General features: G+C 38.2%; 1 protein-coding gene across 1 annotated transcript in view; it reads right to left on the minus strand.

Moving 5' to 3' along the window:
- Positions 1-22,277, minus strand: part of PIGG (phosphatidylinositol glycan anchor biosynthesis class G) — an 85,704-nt gene that overhangs the window by 58,917 nt on the left and 4,510 nt on the right. Inside the window, 6 exon segments of the mRNA XM_039566674.1 lie at positions 3,275-3,556; positions 5,745-5,962; positions 14,975-15,187; positions 18,778-18,916; positions 20,406-20,594; positions 22,057-22,266. Coding sequence (XP_039422608.1) covers positions 3,275-3,556; positions 5,745-5,962; positions 14,975-15,187; positions 18,778-18,916; positions 20,406-20,594; positions 22,057-22,266 — 1,251 coding nt within the window.

The following is a 22,277-nucleotide window of genomic DNA, read 5'->3' on the forward strand; positions in this document are numbered from 1 at the left end:
ATTTTAGGTGCAATTGCATAAAAATGTAACATTGTTCAACTCATCAAGAATATCAAACAAAGGAGGAAAACCAAAAATACTGTTAAATGAACAGGTGCTTTAAAATAAACAGAAAGAAGGACATTTTGTAGATGTAATAAAAACCCACTAAAATTCTGCATAATGAAAATTCTCAAGACCTCTACTTGATAAGCCTTAACTTTTGTGTTCTAGTTTCAAAAAAAAAGTTCGTTTTTATTTCTATCAGAAATGGGGGGAAAAAACCCACAACTAGTAGTAGTAAATAACACACTTCAATCAACTACCAAGCAATTACACTGAAACTATGAACAAGAAGTTAAAATTTTTAACATTTTCTGGAATTCATAAAGGGCTGCAAAACTATTTAAAGCCTGAAGTATCATTAAAAGAAGGGACTGGTGCTGCTAGAAACATAGCAATCAGAATCTATAAATAACAGTCAGGAAGCAGATGCTAACACTGCCTGCACTGGTCTTCAGAAAATTCATGAACTTGGTAATCAGTTTCTATATTCAGCCACAGTGGGGAAAAAAAAGCATTACAAATGAGAAGCACTTCAGAGAAATCTCTAGATGTGAACGGAAACAATTTGAAGGAAGAAAGCTCTGAAGCCATTAACAGGAGAGCTTATCTTAATTACTTTTAAAATACCTACATTTTATCGTAGAGCTTCAGCTTAGAAAAGGCTTTTTAGGCTTTTTTTTTTTTAACCAGAAAGACCACGATTCAGGATTCTACTCCCACCATTAGAAGACCAGGGCTTCAGAATTCTTTTAGAAGTCAACCCCACACGCAGATTCACAATGTGGAGATGTACAGGTCACAAAACACTTAGATTCAGAGATATTTTAGCATAAGTGATACTCATAACTCACACCGCAGGCCCTTCGAGATCAACACACAGCATATAAAAACAATCTGTTTCTCCCCCAAAATCTAGGCATTCTACTGGAAAGGTGATGAAAGGCAGAGATGAATGTTTGGAACACATTTGCATTACGAGCAGCACCAGATTTATACACAGCTCCTTTCACCTTCTCCAGACTCCGTTTTTGTCTAAACAGTGACCCAAAACAACCCCACCATAACATTCTACAGCAGCCCTGAGACTGGTAAAAATATTAATGAGAACCAAGACACTGCTTTTATACATGTCTGGAATTAAGTTACATAGTAACTAAACCTACGAAATATTTCAAGCTTTCTTTGGAACTTGAACAGAGACAGCAAAGCCTCCCTGACTGATGAGATGAGACATACATTCAGAAATTCAGTCACTTATGGAATAGGAGTGAAGACAGGATGACAAAAATGTGTTTCTACAGGTCTGAATACAAAGTCATGTCTGCCTCAATCAGAATTATTATTGCCTATACTTCATAAGACATACTTAAGCTTCCCACATTTTCAGATATATCTCAGACAGGAATATGATCACGGACCAACCGGGGATGGAGAATCCAGTATTTTTTATTTCTATCTGCCCCAGCCCTGAAAAAACAAACACACATACAAATCTGGAAAATGTTGCTGAAAATCTCATTTGTGTATTATCAACTTGAAGCAGATTATCTCAGTGTGGTGAGACACTACAATAGGTTGCCCAGAGAAGCTGTGGATGCCCCATCCCTGGAAGTGTTCAAGGTCAGGCTACACAGAGGTCTGAGCAACCTGGTCCAGTAGAAGGTGTGCCTGCCCACGGAAGGGATTTGGAAGCGGAGAATCTTTCAGATCTCTTCCAATCCAGACCATTCTAACATTCTGTGATTCTTTGAGACTATCCACCTGGAGAAGAAATCTGTTGTCATTGCTCTCCATGCTTTTGAAGTGGAATGTATGTAAATTTTATGCAGGTCTACAAAACTCAACATAGCTAGATTTTTACTGTTTACTAAAATTAGAAAAACTGGTAACACAATGAAAAACAAGTTTATCTTTCTTAGTTGTGTTTGTTTGTCATTGCACACCAAGTACATGTGAGATCTCTACAGAATACACTGGGACATTAATTATTATTTCAAGGCTGTATTCGTCTTCTTTTTCTAAGAAAAAGAATCAGAAATTACAGAAACAAAATTATAATCTGGTATAGTCTGGATAAAAAATATTAGCAACCTTACTTTTAAGAATTTAGATTTAAATCTATGCTCAGAAATTACAGCACATATCTGCACAGAGTGAAAAATTAATCTTTACTCAGGAATACTGAATTTTCTGAACTGTAAGAAATACAGCTGTTTCTAAATGTTTCTTCCAGTCAGAAAGTTTGCTTTTTATCCTGATGGAATATGTCATCATATCATTAAAGCAATGTACTTGCCATACTTTGTCACACATTTTAAAAAAAGATACTAAACCCCCAAGCATGATTCTAAGAAACACAGGTTGATGAAGGACTGTACTACACAGAGGCTGCACCATCCAACGGAGTACTATGAGCAGTGAAGCTATTGAACATCAGAGACCTTTGAAAACTATGACTAACAAGCAGTAGAAAAAACAGCTAGAAGCTTATTTTATGGTGTGACTGACAGCTCTTGGCACACTAACATTCACAGTGGAAGAAAGGACATTGCAAATTCTATTTCCTTGGAATTACCTGTATTCTATTCAACATAACAATAAAACTCATCAAGTAACTTACAGAAGGTAACTCCTTGCACTGAGAACGCTTTGACAATGCCAAAGTTTTTAACAAACTCTATTTCTTAAACTTAAAAAGTAGAAAAGACAGATTAAATTAGCTCCCGCTGTTGCATTTTCAAAACTATTAAAAAAGAAAACCCCAAGCATTAATAATACCAATATAAGAAAAGGTATACTGGCAGAACAAATTCTTTTTAGAGCATTACTGTCTGTTGAATATGGGAAAGGACAGATCATCACTGTACTTTGTGCATATTGCTGTAAAGTACTATACATCTTGCTTTAATTACAATTGTGAAATGTAACTGTGTAACAGCATAGGATCTGTACACAGCATAACTGTTTCCAATCTCACAAAGTCTACTGAAAAATATTGTACAGTATTTAAAACATTCCTTCAATTATGTCAAAATAAGCACTTCTTAGATCTTCATCAGTAGGCATCATGCCACAGTGAAAGCAGCCCATTTCAATTACAGTTTTAAACTATTCTAACTACTTTACAAATAAGAATTTCTTTAAGCATACCCAGAGAAAACAAAATTTTAACTGACAGTATACCATGAAAAACAAAACCTATTTAACCCTAATTAATGCATGCTCTTACCTTTGGTGGAGGTCTGGAATTCTCAAACATCTTTGCAATAGCAGATAAAATACCACACATGAGCGCAGAAATCAGCATCATCACTCCAACTGCTGTTAACCAGGACATACTGCAGAAATAGCACAAACTTTCTGCTGATGTGCATACAATGACATGAACAGCACACAGCAGCAGACACATCAAGTAAAACAGCAGAGAGAATAGTGGAGGGGAGAGGGGCACTTCAAATTCTGCCCGCTTGCTCAGGGCTTTAGGAACACTGAGCAAAAGCAGTAGCAGAACCTAGGAAAAAAACAGAGGATTAATAAATTGGAGTTAGCTAAAACATACAGTAAGAATTCACACAAAAAAATCATGCTGTTGTCATCCATGTCTCACATAGACCAAGCAGAACTCCAATCTTCCTCTTATGTAAGTGCTGCAACAGAGATGAACAATACAATGAAACTTTCTGCTACTTGTATACAAATCTTTACAAAAAAATGGGAAAGCTCAGCCACATGCTAAAATGCTTTGCAAGCTGCAGAGATGGAACTAGGACTAGACGGACCTCATCAGCTTGTGCTAGGGCAAGATTAAAACAAATCAAAATAAAAACAACTGTATCAGACCACTGTCGACCTGTAATCTTTCACTGTCACTTGCAATGACCTATGCCTAAAATTTTCCTCACACTACAGTGAGACACAGTAAAGTAGACCAAAAGAAGTCAAATGCTTTGCAGTAGTCTGCTGCTTCTTTATATTCTACTTTGTATTTCATTTAACTATGAAAATATGCAGTTTTGAGTATCATACTGGCTTATGTCTTACATTTCAGCCCAGCACTTAAAATTAAAACTAAGACAGCACTCATGGCAGGAAAATGCTCAAACTGTAGATATCTACCAGACTAAATTTAGGTCTTTTGAGCAAAAGCAGTGTTATCAGTTCATATCCCAGAGGTATTGTCCTCATGTAAAATACAGGATAATTGGCATTTATAGCATAGCATAGTTTGAAGTGACATGTGTACACTTACTTATTGAGTGAAGGTGGAAAATCGATATTAAGACAAAACATTTTAGAAAGCAAGGCAGTTTCCTGAGTATTGCACTGGAGAAAAGAAAAAACCCCAGCCATTTTGCTGGAGTCTTACAGTGATGCTGAGCATACACTTCTCAATAGAAATTTCTGTGATTAGTGGCTGCATTTCTTAAATGAAGGCTGATTGCATATAACACCTAAGATTTGTTTTCTAGAAATTATTTCAAGGCTATATATGTAGATGGCTATATATAACCATCTACAACTGCATTCCAGAAAAAAAAGAAATCCAGTGCTTCAGGTCTAAAGTAACTGTAAACACCTTGAATGCACAGGTTCTGAAAACAAAGGACTGAAGAAAGATAAGCACCTTCAGCTTTGCGCCGAACTTCATCCACCTCCAGATCTTTCAGCTCTGGAGCAGGAACAGAACCCACTGTCTCATCTCCCCAAGGGCACCGTGGAACTCATTCCAGTGAAGCGATCAGCAGAGTGACAAACCCCACTGAGCAGTCTACCAGAAAGCCATTTCAGAAGCACTCTGCATGCAGAGACCAGTGCATGGGAGACAAGGCTCAGAGCCCTGCTAGGACAAAGGAGACTCAAATATCAGCTGGCTGCTCACACTTTGTTATTAGTTCTAAGCCCAGAACAGGAACAGAGATATAGCACATAGAGTCTTGTACAGAACTACACACATTCAAGGACTTAGTTAAGCTTCTGGTAGGTACTTCCATCCTAGAGAACAGTGTTAGAAAAGCTGGCAATCCTGTAATCTAAAAGGTCAGTACAAACTTTGGCACTTCAGAGTCCAGACATGGTATCACGGCATCCCTTCTGAAAGTTCTCAAAGCATTAATATTTCCAAGCTTTTGAGACTATTTCCAGCACTTGAGTTTTGCCCAAAACATCAGTTGGAGAGATCCTCTTATCTTTGTAACTACAGGAGGTATGAAGAGGTGACCCTAAAGCAAGCATTTATTTCAGGGCTCTAAATCTATCAGTACAAAGAACAATTCCTGGAACGGTGAAAGTTTTCCATATAAGGTATTGCCTGTTTGAAGCAGCTATTCTCAATGTTAGATAAAGAGGAACAGCTAGGAATTTACTTGCCAGACCTTTTTTTTTTTCCTAATGCAATAAAGCTATTCAAAAATAGAAGACTGATATGGGAGTAATTTAAGTTGTAGCACATCTGCATATCTACTGTAACTACCTACACTAAAACTTAAGTAATTCGTATCAAAAGCACTCTTGAATCATTTTAAAGGCCAGATTTTACTTTTAAAAGAGTATTAATCTCATCCAAGCAGAATGTCAGTCAACCCTAAAAATCCATACGCAGTAATTTTAAAGACCAGTAAGTGTATACATTACATATCCGAAATCAAGATACTTTTACTTTTGTGCACTTAACTTTTTCACAGGAAGATCTATTTTCATACCTCCATAATGATCACAGTCCCCACCATCATCGAATACATGTCATATTGTGCCACTTGTTTGCTTAATGAAGAACTCAAAGTCTTGAGAGCCTCCAAGTATTGCTTCAGGACCTTCTTGCCAAGATTTAAGAGTATTTCTGAATTATTCCCCTCTAAATACAGTTTGATCCAATTACCATGGGATTTTTCTGCTATCTTAAAATGTTCATATCCAGGATCTGAAGAGAAGGGGAGAAAAGAAAAGAAGTAAGAGGATCCATGAACAGAGAAAGATTACTCGGAAATGTGATCGTATTTTTATATTTGCTTGTAAAGCGTATAAAAATATATAATTGCTATGGCAGTTGAAACTTTTTTCACAGGTACAAAATTACACTATCTTCCTGCAGCAATACCACTTACTTGGAATAAAAGCAATTAATTCTAATCTAATAAACGGTCAAGACCTCTAACAATTGACGAACTTATTAAAATAACCATTCATTTTTACAGAGGGTTTCCAGTACAAGCAATTCAAATGCTTCAGATACTATGGGGGGAGGGGGAAAAAAGGAAGCAATGTTTTCCACTGGAACTACTCATTATCCAGAACACATTGTGTAAGCTAAGTGGGAAATTATCAAATAGCTGATGTCTAGGGAAAACACCAGAGACAACACATGCATTGCATCACTTGGTAGTGAGGGCTGGATGAGCAGATGGTGAGGTGGACTGAGAACTGAATGAATGGCAGAGCTCAGAGGGTTTTAATAAGCAGTGTAAGTAAGATCTATCTAGTTGGAGGCCTGTTAGTAGCAGTGTCCCCTAAGGGTCAACACTGAGTACACTGTAGTTCAATTTATTCACCAATGACGTGGATGAAGGAACAGAGGCCTCCTCAGCAAGCTCCCCAATGACACAAAGCTGGGAGGAGTGGCCAATATGCCAGAGGGCTGGGCAGCCCTTCAGAAGGACTGGACAGGCTGGAGGGACAGGACGGAAAGAACCATCTGAAATTCAACAAAGGCAAGTGCAGGGTCCTGCACCTGAGGAGAAAAAACCCCAGGCACCAGCACAGGCTGGGGGCTGACCTGCTGGAAAGCAGCTCTGGGGAGAAGGACCTGGGGGTCCTGGTGGACAACAAGCTGTCCATGAGCCAGCAATCTGTCCTGGGGGCCAAGAAGGCCGATGGGATCCTGGGGTACACTAGGAATAGCATTGCCAGGAGGCTGAGTGAGCTGATCATGACCCTCTACTCAGCCCTGGTGAGGCACATCCCGAGTGCTGTGTCCAGGTCTGGGCTCCTCAGTACAAGAGAGACATGGAGCTCCTGGTGTTGCCTTTCCCTGGTCTTAAAATTAAGAGCCAGACACAGTTAATGGAAAAAGGGGTTTTTACCTTGGTATTTAATAAGGATCCTTAAGGTGCACCACTTTGCCATGGTGGAATGCGCCGAAATGCACCCACATGATAGATCGCATATACAATTTATAGACCTTGCAAATTAGCATATCTATCAAAGATTCCCCAATGAGAAGCTTAAATGAATAGTGTGATACCCCCTCATCCCAAGGAATTCCCCCCTGGATGGGCCTATTTTAGTTTACAGGATGTGTTCTAGAGAAGACCTTGGTTTCTCAGGATAGCATAAGACTTTCTGGCCTCCAACCATGAGCCCTCCAGGATGTTTGGTCTCCTGGCTTAAGAGAATATTAGGACTATGCTAAATTATTGGACTGAAGGAATTACAAGTATGCATGCTAAAAGCACTGAGGATATATAAAAGGTATATTTAAAAAAAGGCAAAAAATCATAATCTAGTGATGCACTGGAGCAGGGCCAGCAGAGGGCAACAAAGATGATTAGGGGACTGAAGCATCTCTCTTACGAGGAAAGGCTGAGGGACCCGGGCCTGCTCAGCCTCGAGAAGAGATGGCTGAGAGGGGATCTCATCAATGTCTGTCAGTATCTGAAGGGAGGGTGTCAAGAGGATAGAGCCAGGCTCTTCCCAATGGTGCCCAGCAACAGGCAGCTGTCTGCCCGTTGACAAGAGGCAACAGGCAGAAAGTGGAACACAGGAAGTTTTACCTAAACATGAGGAAGAACTTCTTTACTCTGTGGGTGGCCAAGCACTGGAACCAGTTGTATGGAGAGGGTGCAGAATCCTTCTCTCAAAATATGCAAAAGTTGTCTGAACACATTCCTGAGTAATGTGCTGTGGGGGACCCTGCTTGAGCAGGGAGGTTGGACTAGATAACCTGCAGTGATCCATTTCTGCTTTATCTAATCTGTGGTTCTGCTTTTCAAATATTGGTCATTGAATACAGTATGCGGTCACAACACAAATTAAGTTTTCCATATAACACGTGGAAAGCAAGAACATAACTTTCAGAAACTTGCATCTCACTGGACATTATGCTATGAATGAATATTCACATTTATCTGCCTTTTTTTCAAAAAATAAATGTTTAATTTCACTTCACACTAATAGTACTTGCTATTTCCCTGCAATTTGACTTGAAAGGTAATGATAACTTAAGTACAAAAGGTCAATTTGGAAATCTTTATATAACTTGCAGCTCTTCCCTTCTTAGCTGAAAGTAGGGTGAAACATTTGCTATGAAGTTTCAGACAAGAAAGGTTACAACAATGACTGAAATAACACGGGTGTCACAAAGATTTCAGTTACAGTTCTTTTTCACTCCTCATAGATGAACAGTACATTCTACTTGGAAAAAAGTCTTTATTTTTTGTTAAGCCTTTTCAGCAAAAATACATTATTAAATCCAGAAATGTTTTAAATTTTATTTCAAGTGAATGAAGATGAATGAAGTATTTCTATTCACAATTCTTGTATAGTCATGAAGGAATCATGCTTACTATTTCTAAGTCTCTTATCATAAAAGACACTTTGTCATCTACTGTGGACTGAATTCCAAGTGAGGATTTTAAAAGGCAATGTTTAACTCAGAATGTCCAGTCTGTTCTCCCAAGACTTCTAGGCATGCTGATCCTGCTATGCAGGGGGCTTGCAGGGATCTCTAGAAAATACAATACAGCCAGCAGCAAACACTTGTATATCAAGATAGTTGCCAGTGCACACAGAGGATTTAATTTCCTTCCTGTAATTCTTTGAACTTTCCTGTAAAGTGACTCTTCCAGTATATTTGAAATAAGAGTTAAATATTCATACGTTTGAGGACATCCATAAAGGATCACCTAAAATGAGCTTTAATCAAACTGAGATTTGACATGACACTTTTTCATTATACAGAACACTGAAATGAGTTCAAGCTATATTTTGAAACATAAATAAATTTCCTTCACATCTTCTCTTCTGCTCCCTTTTCATGCTTCTGACTAGTCTCCCTCTTCATTCTTTTTAGCAATTTTATTTCATTCTCATCTACTGCTTGCCACGCTAACTGCTCACCAAAACTATTGTGTCCATGTTATGAAAGATGACTTCTAGTCAAACCCTCATGAGTGAATGATTTAAAGACCTTGCAGACAGGAATAAAGGACCATGGCTGCCAAATTTCATTTGAGAACTCCAGTAATATTGGTTCAGTGGCACATTTATATGCAGGAAGTATAAAATAAGAAGAGTCATGGACACTAAGTTGTTGGAGAAGCATTTTGGTAACAGGCAGGTAATATTGGCAAGTCACTCCCACATGGGATACTCATAAGAAAAGTCAAAATTAAAGCAAAATCCAAAGCGAGCTTCCTCAGATGCACATTTCCCAAAGCACTGGCAATGTTTTACTTACATAATACTACATTAGCAATTTGTGCTTCAGCATCACTACCACCTTATCACAAGCAGATGGATAAGCTTTGCAATCATCTGTTTGACAAAAATTTCACTTCGTTCCACAGTCACAGACAGCAATCATTTAAAAAGAGTTATAAGAAAAGAATGAATAATGTAAAAGTGACTTCTCCAGTTTCAATATATAAACGTCCCAGTAAAAGTCAAATTATTTCAATCTAATACAAATTCAGGATCAGTCCCAAATTGATAAGCTTGCACTCATTTTAATAACAACACCCAACTTGCTCTCAAGCATGACTCTTCATTCCATTTTAAAACGTCTTCCAAACAAACAGTCCTAGTTTACCATTCAGCTACTACTGAACTATTCCGAACATTCAACTGTTCAATGTTCAGAAGTTCAGAACTTGAGGGAAGCATTGCTAGATACCTAGAGCTGCCTATCTCACACTGAGGTATGAATTTGCTCAAAACCCCAAAGTGTGTTTTTAGATACTTCTTCTTTCAGCTTCTTAATTTTTGTCAGCTATTTTTATCCTCGTTTTTCAGACTTTTTCTTTAGCTGCATGTATCCACATCTATCAAAACTTCATGCCTCACATTATAATTCATTAGCATGTTTCAAAAAGATATGTTTAAAATAATAAAGCCCTTAGTCAAGCTTCTAGTTTCTCATGTAAAATTTAATTTACTTGAAGATAGGTTTAACTGGGAGGATTGTTTTGTACCTCAACAGAGCAAAGCCCAAGTCCCATTAAATGTTGTACACCTCTTAGTTTGAAAATGCATGTTTGTATGAACAAACACTGGGGGGGAAAAAATTACTGACCTGCCTTCATTCTGCACTTCATTAACAGACACTTGAAGATGAAAACAAATTTTTGTGTACTGTTATGGTTTGTTCTTAACATTGGAGCAGCTGAATCCAGGGAACTCTATGGCTTCGTTATGAAACAGCTTGTAAAGGTCATGCTGCCTTCCCATCTGATTGCAGTTCAACTCAACTGACATCTGACTTCATCTCACTGTGTTAAGAAGGAAACTAATATTGCACCAAAAATGAATGTGTATGTTATGCTATAGCTCACAATGGGTGAATCTTTTCCTCCTATGACTGACTCAGTCATCATCCTCATGGTCCCAACAGCTGGTGCTCTAACCCCTGTGTGTAAATTACAACACTGGACAGGAATGACATGTTTTCCCCTTCAGCAGAGCTTATTGGTTTTGACCTCAGGAGCTGAAAAAATATATATTTTTTTTTTAAAAAAAAGTCTTATGCTATCTTTGCAAGTAACTTCAAGTATATCTTTCACTTTAAACTGAAGTTCCAGTCATAGGCATTTCTCTTAGCATTCAACTGAAATGTTATGATCCACTAGTTGTTACTAGTTGAGAATCTGCATTGAAAAGCTTGAAACTACACCAGCAAATATGAGTGATGTCCAAGTGACTATCTTCTGGGGTTTCTTTCCCTCAAAAACCTGGCAGCAGACCTTGTCTGTGGAATTCAGGAATGATATAGCCCAAGAGCTGTCAGCACAACTCTGATGAATGTTCAAATGTTCTACAAATAAAGACCAAAAGGCTCTGAGCAGGGTGAGCTAAAGAAGATTGCTCAGATCTGTGTCCAGTCAGGTCTTGAATGTTTCCAGGTATGAAGTCTCCACAACCTCTCTTGCCAACTCATTCTAGTGTTTGACAAACCTCACCTAAAAATGTTTCCTCTAAATTTTTTGTGGGGACCACCAATTAGACCCCAGTTCCCTCTTTTTTATTCCCTCCCATCACATATTACCTACATTGATAAGATCCCTGCTGAACAGTCCTTGCACCCTCAGCCCCTCCTTGTATGATAGATGTTCCAATCCCTTTATCACCTTCATGGCCATGCACTGCACTCACTACATTATATTCACTAAATTATGGTACTGAGAAGCCCAGAACCAGACCCAAGACTCCTCATGTCGGCTCACCACAGCTGATACAAGAGGAAGGATTGACCTGCTGATGACTGTCCTCCTAATGCCACCTTGGATGTTACTGCCATTCTGTCACGACAGTGCTCTGCTGCCTGATGCTCAACTTGGTGTCTCAGTCACCCCTTGGTGGTTCTTCAGCAAGCTATTTCCAGTCAGTCAATATCCAATCTGCACTGGTATGTTGGGATTACTTCTTCCCAGGTGCAGAATTTGCCATTTCCCTTTGCTGAACCATAAGAGCTTCCTGTCACCCCATTCCTCCAGCTGTCAAGGTGCCTCTGAGAGGCAGCAGACCCACCTACTGCATCAAGCACTTCTCCAAGATTTCTATTGTGTCCTTCCCTTGCTGACAGGTCACTTTGTCCCACCGCCCAGATCATTGATGAAGATGTTCAACAGTTCTGTCCCAAGTCAAGCCCTGTATTGATCACAAATGAGTAGCCTTCAGGTCAACTTTGTGCTGCTGATCACATTCACATGAACCCAGCAGCTGAGCCGCTTTTCAGTCCATCTCACTGTCCAGTTATCTAGCCTGAAATGCAACAGGATGGCTGAAGCACCCTATGAGAACCATGGATGGTGAACACAGGACTTCCTCTAGTTGTCTGAAAATCTACGAATCCCTTACAATCGGACTGTCTGCACTAGACACCCATAACAATATTGCCCTTGTTGGTCTGTGCACCAATCCTAAGCCAGAAGTTCTCAACTATTTCACCATCCACTCACAGGCAGAGCTCCATGCCTGTCACCACTCTCTCACATAAAGATCAATTTTCCCTCCTCAGATTCCCAATGCACAATCTTAGAATTGTAGAATTGTTCAGGCTGGAAGGTGGCTTTAAAGATTATCTCATTCATCTGCAGCACTGTTAATGGAGACATCTTTCACTAGATCACCACTCATTACTGGTTTCCAATTAGACATTATGCCACTGACTTTACAGACATGAAGTCACTTTCTTATTCATTAGAGTCCATTTGTCAAACCATATCACTCTTAACAACAGCAGCAGGAATGTTGAGGGAGGCCTTACCAAAGGCCTTACAGAAGTCTAAGTAGATGACACATCTTCTTTTGTCCACTGATGGATTTACTCCATCACAGAAGGACACTAAATTAGTCAGGCACAATGTGCCCTTGGCAAAGTAGTGTCAGGCATCTCTAATAACCTTTTTGTCCTCCATGTGTTTTGATATATCTTCCAGGAAGATCTGTTTTGTGATGTTACCAAGCACAGAGGTGAGACTGACTGGTTAAGCAGTTCCCAGGATCCTCCTTTTTACCTTTCTTAAAAAGAGGGCAACCTTCTTGAACATGAATCAGATTACTGAATATAATGACTCCTCTGCAAGGTAACCTCTTTCTAGGGGAATCCTGTCAGATGTGTATGTGCCTGTAGTGGAGTAGTGGGATGGCATTTATCTTCACTTAAAAACCATGCAAAATAAATGGCCATTCATGCATGCTCTTAAGTTACATATATTAGTCACTGAGTTAGTGACATTTTCTTTAGTATTTCTAAACCTGAAGTATCCACATCAAGCAAACAACGCTAAACAAACAGAACATACTGTTTCCCTGCCAATCTTAAATGCACAGACCAAAGCATTAACCTATAGTCTTGCACATCTAGAGCACTCCAAGAAAAACAAGGCCCCTCCAAGAAGTCTACAGTGTAGATATAAAAATGCTGCTAGCAAGGATTTTCTTGCTATTTTCTAAGTCCGTGAGAGACTTTTCTCTCTCACAGAAGAGGTAGCAGAGTTATGTAAACAACCAAACACCTGCAACCTTAAGAAGTCTTGTTTATGGTATAGTAGAAAAGTATTTTGACAATGGATGTTTTAGGATTTTCGCCAGTCACCCCAGGGGGTGGCTGATCCTTTGTCCAATTAGACTACTAAGAAAAAAGTCTATAAAGGAGTTTGTAAAATAATTAAATAAATCAATCTTGCTGCACAATTCCTGCCTGCTGGATCTTCTCTCCTCCTCCCTATGGCTGCGGGACATGGTGATATACCCTAGGGTTGCAGTAGTACTATAGAAACAGGGAAAATTGACATTAAGACTCTGAAAAAAAAGCTACCATGACTTGGACCTAGACTCGCACCACGTTACTGAGACTTTCAGAAAAGGAGAGAAAGTCACTGTGGATGCTTTACCTCTCAACCTCATCTCAGTAAAGCAGCACCTCTATTAGGTTTGCAGTCATAAGCAAGCAACATAAAAAATTCTCACCTTTTTATCCTCAGAATTTTAACTTTCATTCCTCAGACGAAAGCTACAAGTTAAAAATTAAGCTGCTCCCAGACAAAAAATAAAATGAAAATGAAGATATAAACCAGAAGCTGGCAGAAACTTCAGTCTGTTTCATCAGTGTTTGCAGAAATACTGTCAGATGGAGTTTTGTGATGGCATTTTCAGCAACACAGTCCTATACCACCCAACAGGGCAAGTTTCCTCACTTGACACAACCGGGTTAAGTGAGGAAATCTGTGCAGAAAAAAATATGAGAAGAGATGGAACATGGGTCCTGCTATATGCATGTTGCTGCAACAAGCAGAATTTGTTCTGTTGAGATTCTTGGACAAGGTTTAATTATGATTAGAAGCAGTGATGTTGAAAGATAATTGATTCTTGACCTACAGCAATCATCTTGCTTAAATTTATGTTGCTATCCACTTTAATTATTCCTAGCTGTAAAACAACTCTGCATTCTCATCTAGTTATTTTAATAATTCAACAGATTATAAATCAATTGACAAGCTTCACAGTCATTTTAAGACAACAACATCTTCTAATGTCAATGGTAAAATATTCTCCTTCACCCCCGACTCAATTTTTTTCACAAAATTATCATATTAACTTCATTATTTAAACTGCAGTTTGTATCACGTTTCCTAATGACATATCACATTTTGCTAGGTTTGGTGTATTTTTTCTACTTGTTTTTTATTCTTTCCTCCAGATATACATACATACACACGCGTTTTTAATAAGCAGTTCTCTAGGTTCTCACTCCAAGTAAATTCATACATAAAAAGTAAAAAGATAACTTACCCTAAATTATCTCCCAGCCTTACTTGAAGCACCTTTTTACTTAAACTAGAAAATTCACTCCATTGTGTTAAGTCTCCAAATAGCTCAGAGTCAGTGCCCTATGTAGGACACCTCACAAAGAGCAGTTATGAAACCACTGAGATTTAACTACACCGGCAGTTTTACTTTAATCTTACTCCATCATTACTTTTGTTCTTTTGCCTACTAGGAATATTACTAGTCATTAAAAAGACCTGTATTCAGAAGCAGTGTATCAAAGTAGGTTGCAGTAAAGATTGAATTCGGTACAATTGCTCTGAATACTGCTCTCAAAAGAATAGCTAATTTGCAGTGCAATGCCATACTATTGAATTTAAAAGTCCAAACTGTTTTATAAACAATCTCCTTTTAGTGTATCTGTAACTTTTTTTTTTTCCAGCTAATTTACCTTTTTCGTATGCAAGTGTATTCTGTTGCAGCAATCTGCTAAGCTGGAACCCATTCAAGTGCACAAAACGTAGCTGTTCTCTCATTGTCTTGCCTCCAACAACCGGCAATATGAGGTTCCCAACACTGTTTCTTGAAATTGGTAGACCAAGACCTATTGCCAGTGTGCTAGCTAAATCTGTTTGCTGCACATGTTCAGGTTGGGCCAGAGGACCTAGAGTCAACAACAAAAAACAACAAACAAACAAAACAAAACAAAAAAAAACAAGTAAGAAAAAGAGAGAGGAAAAGAAGTATTTCAGTTACAGGCCCATTCTATTTCTCCAGAGACAGCTGGTACCTTATTAGTTTCAAAATTATTTCATTGGTGTTACGTCAGCTGTTTTAAGTGGTCTGCAGAGAGCTGACTGATCTTTTTCAGCTGCTATCCTCTGCTGCTGTAAATCCAAAATTTATTAAATTCTTAGCCAGCATGACTCTTCAATGCTAACAACTACTGTAAACACAACATAAATGTTAAACAAGTACAAGTAAGGAAACAGATGGTCCACAAGATCACCTTACTATCAAGTTGCAGCCTACATCCTAAGAGAGTTTCATAACTTTTACATTAGAAATAATAAAAAGCACTACAGTAGGCTAATTTAATGTATGAATAAAGAATTAGAATCTAAAATAATGCTGACAGCGTTCTAGAAGCTTCTCAACATAATGACAACAACTCAAGATTTAATTAATATCAGGTTGCTAGGCAAACAGAATCAGTGATCAGATAAAGAATGCTGAGGCTCAAAATCCACGGCTACATGCAGGCAAACCCAGTGATTTTTAAAGCGTCCTGTGTAGGATTCCATTAACTTACTGCAGTTATCAGGATTAGCTGTCAGTTCCACAGAAATCTACACACTTTTCGTGTTGAACTAGTTAGGTAGCAGTGTTTTTCTATTATGCTGTTATTTCATCCTCTTTGTAACTTCAGGCATTCAGTGTTTTGACTTAAATACTGTATAGAAAGAACTCTATATAGTCTTTATTCCTCTCAAGGCTCCCTTTAGGAGCATTAAAATTTCCCTCATTTCTCATCTAGCTCCGATTAATCCCATACTTGTACAGAATAGCATCTATAATCCGTAAAGCCTCTTTGCATGAGTGCCTGTATGTCAGCAGTTTTCAGATTTTATCGTTAAAGGCAAGTTCTTAACTGGTTAAAAAAAAGCCAAACTACCAAACACATTTAGCCATTCATGGGTGACACATCTCTGTAGAAGGCTATACAAGTAATACTCTGACAGCATACTAGATGCAAAAAGCCCACAGGATTACTATTTTGAGGTCTACCAAATTAACCACAGAACATTTTGTTTACAGGAGGATCATAAGGAGCAGTCAATAGAATCCTGATTACTTTACCGATGAAAAGTAAACTGCTGGATATTTACGAAGGCATCAGAAATCCCAAACTCTATCCCAAAAGACAGGTAAATATGTCTATTTCACTGTATTGTAAAAACTGCTTGTTCAGTTTAAACCTCATAGAAACTAATTCCAATGAGCAGGAGACTGCATTTGCAGAATCTATACTCTTGTGGTCTGACTGTCAACAACTGCCAGTGAAATTCATAAAATAAAAACTTAGTCAAGAGCTTTGATCCATTCTTGACTTTGTTTTGTTTTCAGACCTGAGAAGAGATCAATGACTCCTCAAGCAATGCTTCCTATTGCAGCTGGATAACAGCTTTATAAATGACAGACAGAAAAATCTACCTCCACTGTGCTGCAGGAACCTCCAGCAAGATAAATAAATCAAGGCTCTGCACACAGCCTTCAGAAGAAAAGAAATCAGATGGAAATGAGCAAGTGGCAGAATGAAAGGCAGAAGGGAGCATTATTTTGGGGAAAATACTCACTCTTGGTATAATTACATTCCACCGATTCACTCAGTCAAGGAGTTTATTTAAGCACGATTCTACAAAGTAGACCAAAGATTCTCTACCACTCCATTTCTTTATTGCCTCTTGCCTTTAACTACCTTGCTTTTATTTTTTATTATTATCTACAAATAGAAAATCAGCTTCAGAAACATGTAAACTCACATCAGTGATATAAAATTAACTGGCCCATACAGTAAACACACTCACGCTCCATATTCTGTCCTTAAGACTTACTGATTAATAGTCATGTTATCACTGCCATCACCTCTCACACTTTCACAAGAGTCAGATAAATTTAATATTAAAAAATAATGCTATTTTTAATAGTCTTTAGTCTCCCAAGGGCTTTCTTCCTCTTTCTGGTTAACTCTGTGTGAGAAATTGTCATTCATTATTCCTCTAAACTAGCTGTGTGAGAGGGAAAAATGGAGGCCAAGGAAATATTATGGCCATGAAAGACAAAATTTAAGCTCACTTCAAAAAGGATTTTACATCTAAACCTACTCATTTACAATTAGCCCAGAATCCTGACAACAGATCTCATTACTCTGAAAACTCAGATAGGACAGTGCTGTAAAAGATTATCATCTAAGAAATACACAATTCTCTCAGTGGTTACAAAGCTTGATTCATGGTTTCACCAAGAAACAGATGCTAACTTCGGCTAAAACCAGAGGTTTGGGTCACACGGAATGGGCTTTCCCAAATAGCTGTAGAACAAACCAAAGCACTTTTTCAGAAAGAATTCTAGAATATCATAAATTAGAGTTGCCAGTGTGTTCTTGTCCTGGTTTCAACTGGACAGAGTTACTTTTCTTCCGAGTTATCTGGTACAGGGGCTGTGTTTTGGATTCACTGTGAGAATAATGTTGATAAAACACTGATGTTTTTAGCTGCTGGCAAGGAGGGCTTTCTCTAAATCAAGAACTTTTCCACCTCCTGTACTCTGCCAGTGAGCAGATGCATGAGGAGCTGGGAGGGAAGGCAGTTGGGGCAGCTCACCAGAACTGGTTAATGGAATAGTCTATACCAGAGAGAATCATAGCCCATATACAAACTGGAGGGAGTTGACTGGGGTCTGTGGATTGTTGCTTGAAGATGGGCTGGGCACCGATCAGCAGGTGGTGAGCAATAGTACTGTGCATCACATGTTTCTCTTGGGTTTTATTCCTCTCCCTCTTAGGTTTTATTCCTCTCTCTCTCCCCTTTCCATTACAATAATGACTACTACAATCTACCTATAATTATTATTGCTGTTCTTGTTAGTTATAGACAGTAGTGTTCTCATCCTATTAGAGTACACTATGCACTGGTATCTACTGGAGCCTTACACAAGTACGATGCAGCCACTCGCTCACTCATATCCCCCATCCTGGTGGGGAGGAGAATCAGAAAGAAAAGGTAAAGCTCATGGGTTGAGACTAGAACAATTTGAGAATTGAAACAAAATGAAATAATAATTATTAAAAAGGGGACAGGGAGAAGAATAAAACCCAATAGAAACAAGTGATTCACAATAAAATTTTAACCACCTGCTGACCGATGTCCAGTCCATCCCCGAGCAGCAACTGGCAGCCCCAGTTTATACCCTAGGCATGATGTTCCATGGTATGCAATATCTCTCTGGCCAGTTCAGGTCAGCTGTCCTAGCTATGCTCCTTAAGGGCTCCTTTTGCACCTGCTCACTGGCAGAGCATGGGAAACAGACAAGTCCTTGATTCAGAGTAAACAGTAAAGTACCTGTGTGTTATCAACATTATTGTCATACTGAATCCAAAAAACAGCCCTGTACCAGCTACTAGGAAGAAAATTAACTCTACTCCAGCTGAAACTAAGATAGGTCTAGAAAAGGTCATGCTTCTTTGATCCTTACCACTTCTCTTTTCAAAAGCAGAGCTGATAAACAGCAGTGGTGTGCGCACTTCTCCTTCTGAAGAACCACCATGACTGCCTGTTTCAGACATCCCGTGATCCCCACAAACAACTAGCAAATTGGGCAGAGAAGCTTCCTCCTGTAAATCACAGGAAAAAAATCTAAGTTATCACACAAACACAATTCATTTATATAATTTCACTATATTCATCATTTTCAAACATGAATATGTCTCAAAATAATTTCATTTTTAAAACTTGCTCACAACACCCTGGAGCAGATAACAAGAGATGGCTGCAATTAAGTGTTACTTAGAAGTTAAGACATATACGTCTAACACACTAACAGTACCTTAGCCAAAAAAAAAAAAAAAGCACAAAAAAGCTTTAAAAAACCCCTGAATTTATGGAGTCACTAGAAACTCTCTGGAAGATTAAATAAAGGCTATCCCACTGTGAGAAGAAAATCAAGAATCCCAGAACATTAACAGAGAAATATTCTTCCTCTTCATTTCTTCAGCTTCACTAAGTTTTAATATGACATGCTGAACTACTAGTATTGTAAATATTAACATAATATCAATTCAATATTTTAAAATAATCCTATTTCTAAATTTCTAACAGTCAGTAGTTTCCCAAGGGATTTAGGGGTTGAAATCTGACAGTCAATCAAGGCTGATGTTAAACAATGTGTATGCTTCTGAATAAAGAGAATCAGAAACTTAAGTGAGGCCTGTCCAAGAATTTTGAGCTAACAAATTGAAGTGGCAGAAAATTAACAGTCATTCAGCAACAGAGTAGCTTTTTGCCATCTCTAGTTACTACCAGTACCTGTTCTATCCAAAAAGTAAAGTGCTTTTATTATGTCTGTATTCTAAAACTGAGATAAAGGCTTGAATATAAATGGCAAAAGCAAACATACTAAAAAACAGCAGCAAAACCACTGTAACATTCATGGAACTTCCACACACAGGATTTAACCTCTCTTTTCATGTAATAGTATCCAGTTGACTAAAAATACTATTGAAATTTCATGATCAGCTATTCTGAATTGCAGTAGCCAAAAACAAATAACAAAAAAGCTTCAGGCCACTTGGAACTAGGACTTGGTATTTCAAAACCCAGGCTGCTTAGGTAAGTGACAACCAGTATTTACAAATCTAAAACCAGATTCAGATGTACCACATTTACCATCAAAAAATTGCAGTTTAAGACCACCACTTCCATTTGAATTTACCAAATATCTAAGAATTAGGTATGCTTTCACAATTCTGGACATCAGAGCCATTAGTTACACATGCCCATTACTCCTTCTGCTGAATTTCATTACCAGAAAGCACACCAACAACCATTTTAATTCACAAGTGATGAGAGAATTTTGGCAGGCATTCCTCTCGTCTTCCCACACGCCAGGGGGGTGTTATTTCCCACAGCTGCCCAGAAGAGACAGATGTTACTAAGGTCAACCAGCAAATCCTTAAAAATGTTACACTAGGAAATGGCCCAGGAAGGCCAAGAATGGAATATACACTTTAGTCTAGGAATAAAGAAGCTACCAACAACAACCTGAAAGCATTTTAATGTCAGTCCCCAGCTAACAAACACTGACCCAAGAGGAAGTTGTATTACCTTTGAAAGAAGAGAAATATGAATCTTCTTCACTATGTTATCCATTTCACGAAGTTTTGGTCCCACTAATGGGCTGTTAGGCCCAGTCATATGACCAATATGGTCCAACCCCAGGTAATGTAGAATTAGGAGATCCCAGTCTTCTCTCTTTAACACTCTATCCAAATGTCTGGTAACATTATCATCAACCTCAAAGAAAACGAAAACAACTATAAGGTAAAAAAAAATTCCCTGATGTAAAAAGCACAAGAAAATCAACTACACTACCCATGAAAATTCTACAGAAGTTGATGAGAATTACAGTCACTCATAATGTTAATAAGAAAAAAAAATTATTTACTTCAATGTCAGGCAGCCAAATATATTTGTCTTACAAAATAGGTTCTTCACCCCATTTAATCTTTCTGGTAATAATGCATCAGCTTACATACAGACAAGGTAAATGGGTTGCCAAGCTTCCACAGAACCTTTTAAATCTGTTTCTAGAACTTTTCAGTCACTTTCATCCTTCACACTCCAGATTATTACTTCACATGTGATACATCAAGTATCACAAGTACAATAAAAAGCCTCAGTTTAGCAATGGGAAGCTCAGGGGTACAACAAACCCTGGTCTTTCAACTCAATTTTTGCTAGTGTGCAAACACAAGAGGAATGTACTTGCTATGAGTAAAAGAACTGATGACATAGTGATAAAGAAAAACTATTTGAAAAGTACTACTTGGGGCCTAACTCACCTGTTTTCCTTCTTAGGTTGACAATACATTTTTAGTTGTGTATATTCTCTTTGGTTATTAAAAATCCCTACAATACTTCACATGTGACATTACTTTGTTGAGTCTGCATATAACTACCAAAAAAACTATAAAAAGCTGTGTTTTTAACAGACCATATTAAGAAAGCATAAGGACTGCATAAAGAGCTTGAGGGCCACATAACCACAGATCCCATAGAACATTTGTCCTTTTCACTCCAGGTTGAAGCTTTTGTAAGTCTTATTAGCATAACCAATTAAACATGTCTTCCAATTCACATCAGACCTTTCTAACTTCCTCAGATAATAAAATACTTCAGTCAGCACCAGCAGGCCAATGGCTCAAGGTTTTACATTTGCTTTTCTAATGTGACCAGAGCAAGAATTTTCAGAATTTGTTTCACTTACTTTCTATGCTCCCTGTTTGATAACATAAAGAAACACTACTCCCATTGCAATTACACAAGTGATGCAATACTATAAAAGTATGCCTCTAAGAGATCAAGGTAATGTATCAATGGGCCTCTTACAGATTGCACTAACTAATAAAAATCTGACAGCAAACGGAAAATGTAGATAGTGGAATTTTTCAACAAAGCAACTGGTCTAACTTCCAACCACAACAAGTTTTGTGAGAAAATGGTATGTTTAGGAAAGTTATAGAGTAATACATTGATGATTACTGTATCCTCCCAACACTTCTTACAGTATATGCATGAGGGACTGAAATGCTTAGCTTCACAGTGCCCATACTAAAAAGACATACAAATCCAATTTCTGTTTAATTGCCAGGTACATATTTCAGAACAAGGGTAGCTTTACTCATTCATTCTCAGAAACTGACACTGTTTGTTTGTACTCACTTTATTTAACTTGGGATCATACAAAGCCTCTCACCTCTGTGAAGTCTGACACAAAAAACGATGTTGTTCCATCATATTCCACAAAGTGCTTTGGGAACAATTTGACCCAAGTATCATCGCCGTAAAATATTATTCTTTTCCCAGCTGTTTTTGCCTGCCATATCAAATTGTCATCCAACAGAGCTGGAGAATTTAGGTTCACAACAACATCGATGAAACCAGGTATGCTACCTGTCATCAAAGCCTAATGAAACA

The sequence above is a fragment of the Corvus cornix genome, chromosome Z (assembly GCF_000738735.6).
Source record: "Corvus cornix cornix isolate S_Up_H32 chromosome Z, ASM73873v5, whole genome shotgun sequence".
NCBI lineage: Eukaryota > Metazoa > Chordata > Aves > Passeriformes > Corvidae > Corvus > Corvus cornix.